Source organism: Suricata suricatta, chromosome 7, assembly GCF_006229205.1.
Source record: "Suricata suricatta isolate VVHF042 chromosome 7, meerkat_22Aug2017_6uvM2_HiC, whole genome shotgun sequence".
In the NCBI taxonomy this organism is placed as follows: Eukaryota; Metazoa; Chordata; class Mammalia; order Carnivora; family Herpestidae; genus Suricata; species Suricata suricatta.
Genome location: NC_043706.1, coordinates 53987999 through 54000699, shown reverse-complemented (window position 1 = coordinate 54000699; position 12701 = coordinate 53987999). Strand labels below are relative to the sequence as shown.

Here is a 12701-nt window from a genome sequence, read left to right as displayed (position 1 = left end):
GATTTTTAAATTAGATGGTACCTATAGGGCAGTGGTTCCCAAATTGGTCTATGCCCTTAGGGATTGCGATTTAATTGGGCAGGGGTGTGGTCTGGAATTTGGAATTTTTCAAAGGTCTTCAGGTGAATTCTGATATGCAGACAAGTTAAGGAACCTCTGACATAAGGCATATAATCCGGGGTATGGCATGTGTTAGGAAGGAAACAGGTCATAGTCCTCATTAGCATTAGAGAATGCAAGGGTCCAAAGAGGGCATTTTCCAGATAGTAATCCGCAGTGATAAATATAACAAGTTCAGTGATTTGGGAACTGTAAATGAATCCTGTGGATTTGGAAATTGGTAATCTCACAAAGCGTATTTTCAACAAAGGAATAACTGTATTTCATTCAGTTCAGGACTGAGCAGGAGGTGGAGTATTAAGGATGGAAAACTTTTGAGAAGTCAGAAAAATGAAGAATACTGTAGTGTAGACTCAGCCAGGGACGGTATCCTAAAATAGATGACGTGAAACTTCAGCTGGAGAAGAGAGATATGACATTAAAATTCCAGGGAAAGAACCCAGTGTATGCAGGTGATGAGTCAGATTCAGGAAACAGGTTTTCTGGGGCTGTGTCTGGGACACGACTGACAGAGGAATAGGATGAGAAATTAGATATGATGTGAGCATCATATAATTGAAACAGGAATAATTGTTACAGATTGAGAGATCTGATTTTACCCATAAGAAAAAAAAATCTTCCTTGAACCCAGGGAGTTATAATCCTTACTTGTGATTATTCATTAAGATAGGACTTGTGAAAATAATTGACTACCCACACCTGGACACTTTCGAGAGTGTAAAAATGCTACACTGAACAGAGAGCTAGCCCAACAGTTGTATATCAGAACTATTCTGGGCAAACCTGGATGTAAGCTCACCCTGCTTACTGGGAAACAGACCCATGGAGGCCCAGTGAAGGGAATATTGGTCTTTACATCACCTTTCATAGATGTGTTTTATATTATCATGATAATATAGTATATTGTATTCTCAGCTATTGTGTTTGAAGCAGGACTGGGCCTCCTGGGTCTTTTGTATTTCACCTTCCCCAATCTAGGAGAGCATTCTCTATACATTAGACTTACAATAAGTTCTCTGATAATTTCTGTATTCATCAGCTCTATAATCTATTTTAAACTTTTAAAAGCTTTACCAGCATTCTTACTGTTCACTCACAAAAGCTCATTTTCTGCAAGCAAGCAAGAAAGAGCCAGCTGATGGCTATTCATAGCAGAAAGCCTAACCTACATCCCCCATCTGTGGGTGCAGCCAAACAGTGTGATTGTTGACATCCCAATGATCATCATTTTTCCCAAAGCTTTAGTGTTCCTGCTGAAAGCAGTGCTTTCTGGAGGCCAGCCTTTCAGACATAATAAAAAGTGAAATAACCATGCTTTTGCCCAAAGACTTCAAACACTCAACCTTTCCAAAGGCCTTGGAAAACCATAAAAGTTGGCTGCAACCATTTGATCTTAAGCTTTTAATACAAGTTACTTTTGTGTCAAGCACTGCAGTACAGAGCATTCAGTCTATTCTTTTTATTGCAGAATCCTAATGTATTTCACTAACACCGTAGTTATCGTAGGAAAATAAATTATATTAGTGACTATACCAGTTCAGGGGGTTGTATGCATGATGACAAATCAGTGACAATGAGTTCTGATTTCCATGACCTTAAGCTTAAGCTACTATCATAAACAGAATGATACCACCATGCTTAGAGTGCCACATTTTATTAAAGTATGAAAGTGCACACAGATTTCTTTTTGTAAGTTGCAACATTGCACTCACTGTCAATAACCTCCAACATGGAGGAGACATTGACATTTAGCATCTCAGTTTCATAGATGGTCCAGTGAGCCATACAGGTTTCCCCTGCAATCCAAATGTAAAACATTCCTATGAAACATTTCATAAGTGAAATGGCATAAAGCAAAGAAGCAGTTACCATTAATTTATATGCAAAATTTTTGATGGCTCTCAGACCTCCCAAAAATAACCTCTCAGGCTTTTTGGTACCTTAGGATACATCTTGCTAATAGATGCACAAAGTAAATGGAGATAAAGCGCAGATTCTCATACAGTTCAAGGCCCTAGAAGCTTGATGCTAAGATGCTGAGCGTAGCACCAAGGAAAGGAGCTTGGTGGAGCCCCTTGCTGCTCTTGGTGCACACTGGCCCTATAATGGCCCTCTACAAAACGAATGCCAAACTCTATTTTTGTTTTTCGCCTCTTCTCATAAAAGCAGAAATCCACTTCTGATTTCTTTCAGTTAGCGAAAACAAGTGCTAAAGTAGGTCTTTCGTAAAAGCAAATTGGCATAAAGTGAACTTTTGAAAGACAGAGGATACTTATATGTTAGCAGAAGCTCTGATTTGGGTCTTCTTGGCAAATCTGGCATAAAATGAGAGTGTGCTGGTTTGTGTTTGGTTGTTTTTTTATAGTATAGTATTTTATATGATTTTCATTATAAGTAAGTCTTGGCATTTACAAAATTTATTCTACTGTAGAAGTCAAATGCTTTACATCCTCAAGAGTCTCAATCACACACACACACACACACACACACACACACACACACTCATGCATACAGAAATAAATTTGGTCTTCTTTCCATCATATGACTGTAAGATAAGAACTCTTTCTGTTTTAATCTCTTTTTCTCATCACTGGCTTCTCATCTGTACATAACCTGTTCCTCCTAGGGGCCGTGGGGGCGCCATTCCTCCTCCCCCACCACCTGGGCGAGGTGTCCTCACCCCTCGAGGGACTACTGTGACTCGTGGCGCCCTTCCAGTGCCTCCTGTAGCCAGAGGTGTCCCTACTCCTCGAGCCCGGGGAGCACCAGCAGTGCCAGGATACAGGGCACCTCCCCCTCCAGCCCACGAGGCTTATGAAGAATATGTAAGTACCCTCAAGAAATCCGTTGTTAGGAAGAGTTCAGTTGATTGGGTAACAAGCTAACCTTCAAAGACATTTATATACCATGAATATAGCAGATGATGTTTGTTGCAGAAAACAAACATCGTTTGCAACCAAAGTTGATCAGTGCATTTAAACAAGAGCGTTTTTTGAGAAAAGCTTTTATTTTACAGGGACCATGATTGTTAGTACCAGTTAAATAGTTTGCATTTTAAGAATCAGACTATCTTGAGGTTTTCTTATCTTTAGATAAGAAGTGGAAATAATTATGAATACAATGTAAAATGTCTGAATATTCAGAAGCTGCTTCAGGGACATGTTAAAGAGTAGCATAAAACTCTATAATACTCAGAAGTATTTGACAGCTATAATATGATTGCATTGTAAACTTTGGTAGTAATGTAAAACCATGTGATTGGTCTTCATTTAAATATCCTTGCTCTCTCACCATATGAAACATATGGGATTGGGAGATATGAAGAAATCAGAAAATTCAGAATGAACAGATGATATGCAGTGTCTATAAGTATTTCCCTCACTTCCCAAGCATTGATACACCCTTTGACCTTCCTACCAGGTTGTTAAAATTCCACTGGTCACACTGTATTCCAGTCCCTGTGACTAGAATATTGTGAAAGTTATAAAAAGGGACATTTTCCTATTCACTTTTGTAACCATAGTAAATCCACTGTGAATGTTAAAGTGAATCAATACAAGCTGATCATCATCTTATGAAACAGATTTCATTTTGCCTTTAACCTTTACATCATGCTCATCCCTGGTCTAGGGGTTTATTTCATCCAACCACTCACAGACATGCTATCTTCTTAAAAGTCCTCTGTGAACTGTTACTTATTATACATAAACTCTTCAAGGACAGTTACTGATGCATGTGGGGCACTGAAAACATATAAATGTTCAATGAACTGGTTAATAACCAAGTAAAACTTAACCCAAAATAAAGTGAACATGATTGATAGGTATCACTGAGAATGTATGAGTCCTTAGAGTATGTTGGTATTTAAGAATGACATTACTTCTTAGTGTGAAACATTGACTAATGTTCGCAAGAGGGAAGAAAAATTATGTTTAGAAATCCATTTCTACTGGAAAAGGAGAAATGTGTTCATCTAAAGTATCTTTTTATGCCAAAAAATATATTTTATACAATATCAGGTATCAGTATTGAAAATCTTGGACAATCTTAAAATTGCAAAATTAGAAACATAAAATGTATCCTACCTTGTAAATAAGACCACAGATTAGGAAACAGAGAGCTTAATCTTGATTTTGCCATCTCTTTTCCTGAGAAATAAGTATGAAATAAGTATGACTATATATGAAATAAGCACTTGTTCAATGAATGAAAAATCTACAACAGGGATTATGGGATTTTTTTAAGCCTCTCAGAAACCTTCTGCCTCTGTCATCTTTATGTACATTATTTTGTTACCATGGTATTTGTCTCTTCCAAAGAGAAGCTTAAGCAGTTGGATCTTTATTTCAAAAATTAAAAGAGAGTGAAAACCTTTTCAGGTAACAGTGGTCAGCACTGTCATTAATCAGAGAAGTTACAGGGCATGGAGGGCACCGTGAAAGAGAAGGAGATTGGCAAAACATTGTAAGCTATTGTACAGCTACGAATACACTGTAGCCTTTCACATGCGTTCCAATTTATAGTTGGATAAATCACTGGAATGCAGGCCAAATAAGAGTAAGCTACAAAAGCATAAAGAATTTATAGAACCATGAGTGAAAAAGGTTATATACTGAATAGGACGAGGGTCGTTTTTAGAGTAGGTAACAGAAAATATGTAAAGCCATACAGTCTGACTTTTTACTTAGATTCTAGGGTATCCAGTCCCTTTTACTCATTCACTCAATCATTTACTGAGCCTCAGTCTTATTTCAGGCACTGTTCTGAAGATCCTGGAGATGTAGCTATGAACAAAATAGACCAAATATCTGCTTTCATAAAGTTTGCATGGTAGTGAGGGGAGACAGAAAAACATCTATCAATAAATGAATGAAGTAATGCAAGGTAGAGATAAGTGCTCTGGAGGGAGGTGGAGGGGGAGCGCTACAGAAGCATGGGCTGTTAGGGAAGGTCTCTCTGCCTTAAAGGCTTGAACAAATGCCTAATGGAGCAAGGGTCCAGGCTAAGAGGCCGCCTCCATAAAGGGCATCCTTGGTAAAGGAAACAGCAAGCACACATGCCCTGAAATGGAACCTGCTTGGAATATTTGGGGAGCAGCAAGAAGAACATTAAAGCTGGAGCAGCATGGGTGAGGCAGAGGTAGTCGGTGAGGTCAAGGGATGGACAGGCCAACTCATGGTGCTTTAGGAGTTTGGGGCAGGACAGCGACATGATCAGATTTATGTTTCTAGAGGTCACGTTGACATCATGGAAAACAATATGGGGTGAGGGTGGGCCAATAATAGGAACAGAGACTGGGGAGTGACCCATTGCAATATCCCCCACCAACAAAACGATGGCTTGGAGGGGTTGAGAAGGGCGATCAGAATCTGTGAGCACTGGGCAAATAATCTGTTAGGTTCTTATGATAAAATAGATGTAAAATGTGTGAATAAAGAAAGTGAAAGGAGATCTTCGCATCGTTTCGGTGAAGCGCAGGTTAAACTGAACCTTGAGCTGAGCAAGTGGGTTGAATTGAGGCGTCATTCATCAGATGAAGAGTACTGGGGAGGGAAGTGGAGAGTCAGCTGTGTTGCCGGGGGGACTGGACCTGACTTTTGAAACATACAGCAGAGCCGGAGGTGTGCATTGTCCTATGTCACTAGCTGTGCAATGTAGAAACACTGAGGCTTGGATTTCCCTTCAACTTGGGTTTTCCTTTCTACTGGAAAGGAAAAATGTGTTCATCTAAAGTATCTTCTATACAACATCAGGTGTCAATATTGAAAGTATTAGACCATATTAAAATTGCAATATTAGAAACAGGAAAATATATTCTACCCTGTAAACAAGCCCACAGATCAGGGAACAAAGAGCCTTGATTCTGCTATCTCTTTCCTGAGAAACAGTAGGCATGAAATAAGTACTTGTTAAATGAATGAATTAAAAATCCACAGCAGAGATGGGGGGTGTTATATAAATAGAGTCATGAAGTACGGTAATAGCAATGCCATCAAGCCTTAAGAAAATTCTAGAATGAGGAACTAGAAAATTGTCGAGAATCTCTTTTCCTATCTCATCTCTGTTCTCTGCATATATGTTTCCATTCATTTAAGTCTACAGACTGGATTTTTTTGGCTTCTCTTGAGCAACGTATGTCCACATTAGTGTCCAGTTCTTGTCACCTACAGTCACTGACTGGCTGTCTGTCTCTCAGTCCCTGTCTCGATCCCCACGTGAGGGAGTCCTACTCACCCAGGCTTGTCAGGTTTCCAACACTAGTCAGTCAGCCATGACTAGGGACAGTTACTGAAAATTAAGTCTGGGATCTACTACTTATCAACCACCAGTGGCAAGGGTAGAGAAAGGGTCAAGTTCTCAGCATTTGAACATGGTTATTGGGGGCCCAACCCCAAAGATAATATGGGGAGACCTAGTTACCAGAGGAGAAAATATTATGAGCTTGGCAGATGTCCCGACATATATGTATGACAACATACTCTTGATAACAGGCAAAAGTAGGTAACTTTCTCTCTTTTTTTTAACGTTTTATTTATTTTTGAGAGACAGAGAGAGACAGCGTGAGCAGGGGAGGGTCAGAGAGAGAGGGAGACACAGAATCCAAAGACAAGCTGCAGGCTCTGAGCTAGCTGTCAGCACAGAGCCCGACGCGGGGCTTGAGCCCACAAACTGTGAGATCATGACCTGAGCCGAAGTCGGACGCTTAACTGACTGAGCCACCCAGGCGCCCTGATAACTTTCTTTAAATACCCTTTTATGCCATGTTTTATAAAAACATGTCATATGTCACATGTTAATTTTTTCCCTAAAAACAATTCAATGAGTATGTACAGAGTGTAATAAAAGTTTAAGCTGCTGCCAGCATCTCTGAAGTCTTGGGCCAAGCTCAAATTAACACTCAAGAGCTGCTACTCTCTGCTCTAATTTTGAACTATTGATTCCTCTGTAAGGGGTAAGAAAAACAAAAGTTTAAGTGTTTCCGTAACAAAATAATAGCATCATGCTGAGTTGATGGTGAAAATCTCAAAGGAGTTCTTAACTTTCAGGTAAAATTTCTTAGCAAAGGTTCCCTTTATTATAAATGACACTGTGAGCCAATTCACTCCTCAGACTTCTCTCTCTCCCCTGCTGGGTCCCAGCATTACATTTCTGACCACACAGAATGTATATAGGTAATGAAATCCTCCTTGCAGCTTGCCTGACAAGCAACAGCTTACAGTAAATGAGATTGCCGTTTAAAACCATCATTAGAGTTAGCAGAGTCTGAAAAGAAAATGTGAATTTTGGTTTAATTATTATGCATTCTAATTCAGACTTTAAACATTTTAAAGTCTCTTTTCACTGTCCTTCTATTAAGTACATTTAAATTTTACAGATCCATAATCATGATCCAAATAGATTTGGGGAATTGAAGTCTAGAGTTCAAAAAACCTCCCACATAACAAAATAGGAAACGGATTAGCTGTATCAGTGGAAAATAGGTTAAGAGCGAGTAAACGGAAACAAACTTTTGAATGTCTACCAGGCCCCAGTCACTATTTTAACTCACTTCATCTCATACTAACACAACAACCAGTTATCGATGAGCGATTTTAGTAGGTGAGGAAACTAAAGCTTGGAATTAATACTTGCATGCCATTTTCTATCACCAGACCTCTGTATCTTTGTCATCACAAGCTATCCAATGCAGTACTTGCTTCACAGAGAACTCACGTGCACACATACAGACCATTTGTACTTCACACCTTCCATCCGGACCGCTGGTCAGGGTTTGAATCCCCTCAGCAATATTTAGGACATCTGCCAGTCCCTACAGGAACACCTCCAACTATGGAGAACTCAGTACTTCCAGACTCTAGGTGCTGGACATACACAAACTCTGGTTAGGAGACACTGCCTCTACTTTCAAAAAGCATGCCGTCTAGTGGGAGAGACGAAGAGTTAGTCTAACAATTAACGTAGAGTGTGCAAGTGCCGCAGGCTCTTATCTCACTCTACCTTCTATGAGAGTAACTTTTGCTCTCATCTTCTCTCACACAGTTTAAGCATCCTAAAGGCTGAGAGTGTTTCTTGCATTTATTTTATCTTTGCAGTTACAAGTGCTGAGTATTAGCAATTGAATTGAACCTATTTATGATATCATTAGAAAGATGTTGCACCTAAGCACACTCACGTACATATACATATTTTATATAAATATTGAATGAAAGTTAAACACAGCATATTTTAAGTGTCAAACAGAGACCACACTTGCTTCCAGTAAAGAGAATTGTCACCATGACAATGGATGTTTTAGAAAATCTCTAAGAGGGCAAGGAAGACAGCAAGAGCAAACCAAGAAAAGTAAGTATAACTTTGAGAAGTAGAGAGAGCGGGTAGGAAGCTCACTGCAAAAAGGAGTGCTAAGGGGTAAGGCAGGAAGAGGGACTTTTCAAAGGACATTGAAAGAATCTGGGAGAACAATTTGGGGGAATAGAGTTCATTTAAGGTAGCAGTGGACATAATACAGGATTACAGATGACCTCAAAGGCTGAGGTTCTGATTTTACTGACTGTCATTAACGGCCACCTGGAGGTTTTTCAGCAGGAGATTAAACAAAGATTTGGGGAATTTCATGATTCTCAATTGTTGATAATTCGCAGTTTTGTAATTCTCAATTATTAGGGTGGATTGGAGAACAGAGTGAAGAAAGGACAGATGCTTTAAGGAATCAACTGCAGTGAGACTTCCTGAGATGTGGTCTTGACTTATGGAAGCACAGGAATGGGATTAAAGGTATAAAGGATAGAAATAATGCTGAAAATGGAAATAATAGGGTTTGTGACATGGGGATGTGAGAGGAATAAGAAAAGCCAGTCAGGGCTCACTCAAAGGTCCGCTTGTGTGAGGGTTAGGGTTGGGACAGGTGGAGAGCTGTAATGGGGAGAAGTGGGCAGTGAAGAATTGAATTTGAAGCTAAACAAAGTCCTTTCCAAGGCTCACAAATGTGCTCATGGGGCCATGTCTCTGAGTTGCAGAGGTAAGGTCTTTCACCTGCTATCAGTTGAGATCACTTCCCCACCTGTCACACTTCCGCTTGGGTCAGGAGGTGGCAGAGGACAAGGGTGTCTGTGAATCATGCTCAGTGGAGTTCATTCACCTCGAGTTTAGGGGTATGTTTTTATTTGGATGATTAAGTATCGCTAATGTTCTTTTATAGAAATAATAATAATAATTCCAGGAATACTCGTCCAATCTTGCCTGGTCAGATCTTACAGAATACACCAGTATTCATGGACACAGATCTGACTTAAGTTGAGAACTCAGGCACTAGTGCTGAAAGTATGTGGTTAGTGGTGGAAAAACAAGTTTGAATTGTATGGGGGCCAGAAATGTTCTGTTGAAAACTTCCACATCATTCGGAACATGATGACAGATATGAAAGAAATGTAATAGAGGCTTCCCCAACTTGACAGTAATCCTTGTAGTCTGTAATGTAACCAGTAATGAGTTGTAAAACTGAGAGACTTTCAAAACTAGCAATAATAATAAGTGTTTTTCTATCAACCATGCTGGAGGAGGAAAAACTAAAAATAGAGTGTCCTTTCCTTTCTATAGAGAATATTATGAAGTCATTGTCATATTAGAAGTGATCAAAAATTATGGCTTCAAAAAACAGGAAAAATAATCTAGGTGTATAAGTAGGCCACTAGTGAATGAAAATACTGTATTGTCTGGAGGTTGTGATGTTTGTATTTTCAGTTTTTAAAATTTTGCAATTAACCATGAATGCTTTTCTTATTCAAATATACATTCACTTTCATGCCTAATATATACTAATAATTTTGTAAATTTTTTCTTAAAGATAGATGCAAAATTGTATATCTTCAAGACCCACAAACTCTAAAAATTTTTAATGTTTATTTTTGGGAGAGAGAGAGAGCGAGCGTGCAAGTGCATGCCAGGGAGAGGCAGAGAGAGAGGGAGAGAGAGGATCCAAAGCAGGCTCCAGGCTCCAAGCTGTCAGTACAGAGCCCAACATGGGGCTCGAACTCACAAACCTTGAGATCATGACCTGAGCCAAAGTCAGACACGTAACTGACTGAGTGACCCAGGTGCCCCAGGACCCACAAACTCTTGGTCCGTCCCCCATAGAAGAAAACAATGGCAATACTTCTAGGAAAATGAATGGTATATGTAGGGCTGGTAGAGGGGGGTGGGGTACTGTTTAAAGAAAAAACCTGACTGTGTAACAAGAGTTTCTTTCCAGTACTGAGAGTCTGTTCTGCTATGCTGAGCTGCAGCCGTCTTGCTATGGTTGATAAGTATGCTATTCCTTGTGGAGATGCTGTCCTTTTTCATAAAGGTTGTGGGAGAATTAAATGTGCAGATGAAGACACAACTTCCAGAAGTGTCCATCAGAAAACATACTGTCAACATAAGTAATTGCTTAAATAAACAGTCTCTTGTGGCTTATATGTTGGTGTAACATTAAAAAAAGAAAGAAGGAAAACAAAACCCTCAGGTACACAGAATAGTTTCTTATCTCTAGAGACATAGGTCCAATTAATTCTTAAAATTACTCAAATCTTTCCCAACAGTTAATGTCCAGATATCAAAATGGTGTGTGGGGGCACAGCACAGCAAAGCAAGACAAAAAAATGTTAGTTCTATGCTCCGTGAGAAATTTGGCCATGTATAATCAACCATGTTAACAGAATTTATAAATTCATTTTGACAAATTTTTGAAAAGCTCTTCCTTTCATCAGTTTTAACTAAGCCTCTCCGCATTAGAGCCCCCATCCTATCAACTGATTACAACTCCGAGGCATCCTTTCAGTAACAATGAGGGATCTAGAAAATTCACTGGTAAATCAATAGTCCCTAAAATTTCCATAAATGAGTTCAGGCTGCCAACCTTCAATTTCATGCGTATGGAACATTTTTTGACAGGAGAGGGAAATAAGTATTAAATGATCATTGAAATCAATTCTTGTGCCATTTTTGTGGAAGGAAAGATTATGAGTCTGATCTATAATGCATTTCGAGGGGAGCCACGTGTGGCGATGTTCTGTGTAATACTCAAGAGCCTTCATCCAATGAAGGGAGATTTTTATTAGAGTTTCTAGATTGGATATTTGTATTCCATTAAACATTCTTGTTTGAGTTTCATGCTCTAGCCCCCCGTTAGTAGAGACTAATTTACCAGGATGCATTGTTGGATTCTGTTTTTTGAAATGTAACTAATATTGAAACTACATAAAGCATGTGAAGTTAATGAAGTATTTTTTGAAACTATAGGATAGGCATAATACTGCTGTGCTTTAAACGCCCGTGGGTAGTGGTTTTTAAGGACTATTAAAATACTAAATTATCTCCCAATAACATATGATGGCATCTTTTTAAATTGCGTGCAGTTTTCCTCTCACGTCGAAGCTTGAATAAATCATCCTTCTTCTAGCATTATGTTTTAGGTGCTAAGTCATCTTAGAGCAGATGCCGATTCTTTTATTGGCCACAACGTAGGATTGCGTCCAAACCTCTACCTTTTAATTACCGTGATGACTAATGTCTTTTGTAATACATACAAGAATGAACATAGTGTTTCCTCTCGTTCCTTTGTGAGGTGACTGTAGCTGATGTAAAATATTATAAAACTATTTTAAAGTTTCCTCTAGTCTCTTCTGTTATGGTCCTTTGCAGTGTCTGCTCAAGACACAGGGAGGGAGAGCAGTGGCCAAGACACCCCCAAACTTCTGTCTTCAGTTCTGCCATTTTTTGTTTTTAATATTATTAGTATATTTTAGGTCATATTATTTTCTATCTAAGCTTCATTCACTTGGCCTAAGTATTAATAATAAAAGTGAATTGAGCCTTAATTTATTTCTGTAGATATGTTCTTAAAAGTCTGTGCTGGGTACAAATTAATAGTTTTTTTTCCTACTGAGTTCATTATGATTTTGATTACTGTATCCCCACCAAAAATTTAAGACCCTATCTAGAGTGACTAATCAGACCTACGAATCCTAAAGTCCTTTTCCTTTTGCTGGTCACTAAGCGATGTTCTGTGTGTTTTGCCAACAGCACTCTTAACATTTTCTGGCAGACAAGACTTTGTTAAATACAACTTGCCAAGCTAGATTGTCAGTGCCTTTTGCAGAAAGCCAAATAGGAAATGTTAAATAGGATTGAGTCCTTGTCCACATTTTGGCCCTTTTTTTATTATAAATTCCCCTTTTAGTTGAAAATAATGGCTGGTAAATCTTGCCATCACTCCCAGAACTTTGTGATCGTTTTCTGTGGTATCGTATGAGTTAAAGGTTTCTACTGGGGAAGGTACAGATGTTGTTTGCAATAACTTATAATAATCTCAACATTTGAATTAAAACAATTTCTCTTCATTTTTGGAGATGAGAAACTGTACTTTCCGTTTATATGAAACCATGTTGCAGATTCCTTCTGCCTTATATTTCTTAGAAACAAAATAGAGAATATACCACTAATGGGCTTTTTATTTTTTCCATATTGCTTCGTGTACTTACATTCATTCTTAGAACCTCTGACCTAAAAACCTCCACGTCAGGCGATTTGCTCTCCATGTT

General features: G+C 38.8%; 1 protein-coding gene across 1 annotated transcript in view; it reads left to right on the top strand.

Annotated features, from left to right (window-relative positions):
- Window positions 1-12701, top strand: part of KHDRBS2 (KH RNA binding domain containing, signal transduction associated 2) — a 543955-nt gene that overhangs the window by 355712 nt on the left and 175542 nt on the right. Inside the window, exon 6 of the mRNA XM_029944584.1 lies at window positions 2747-2945. Coding sequence (XP_029800444.1) covers window positions 2747-2945 — 199 coding nt within the window. The remainder of the gene's footprint in view (window positions 1-2746; window positions 2946-12701) is intronic.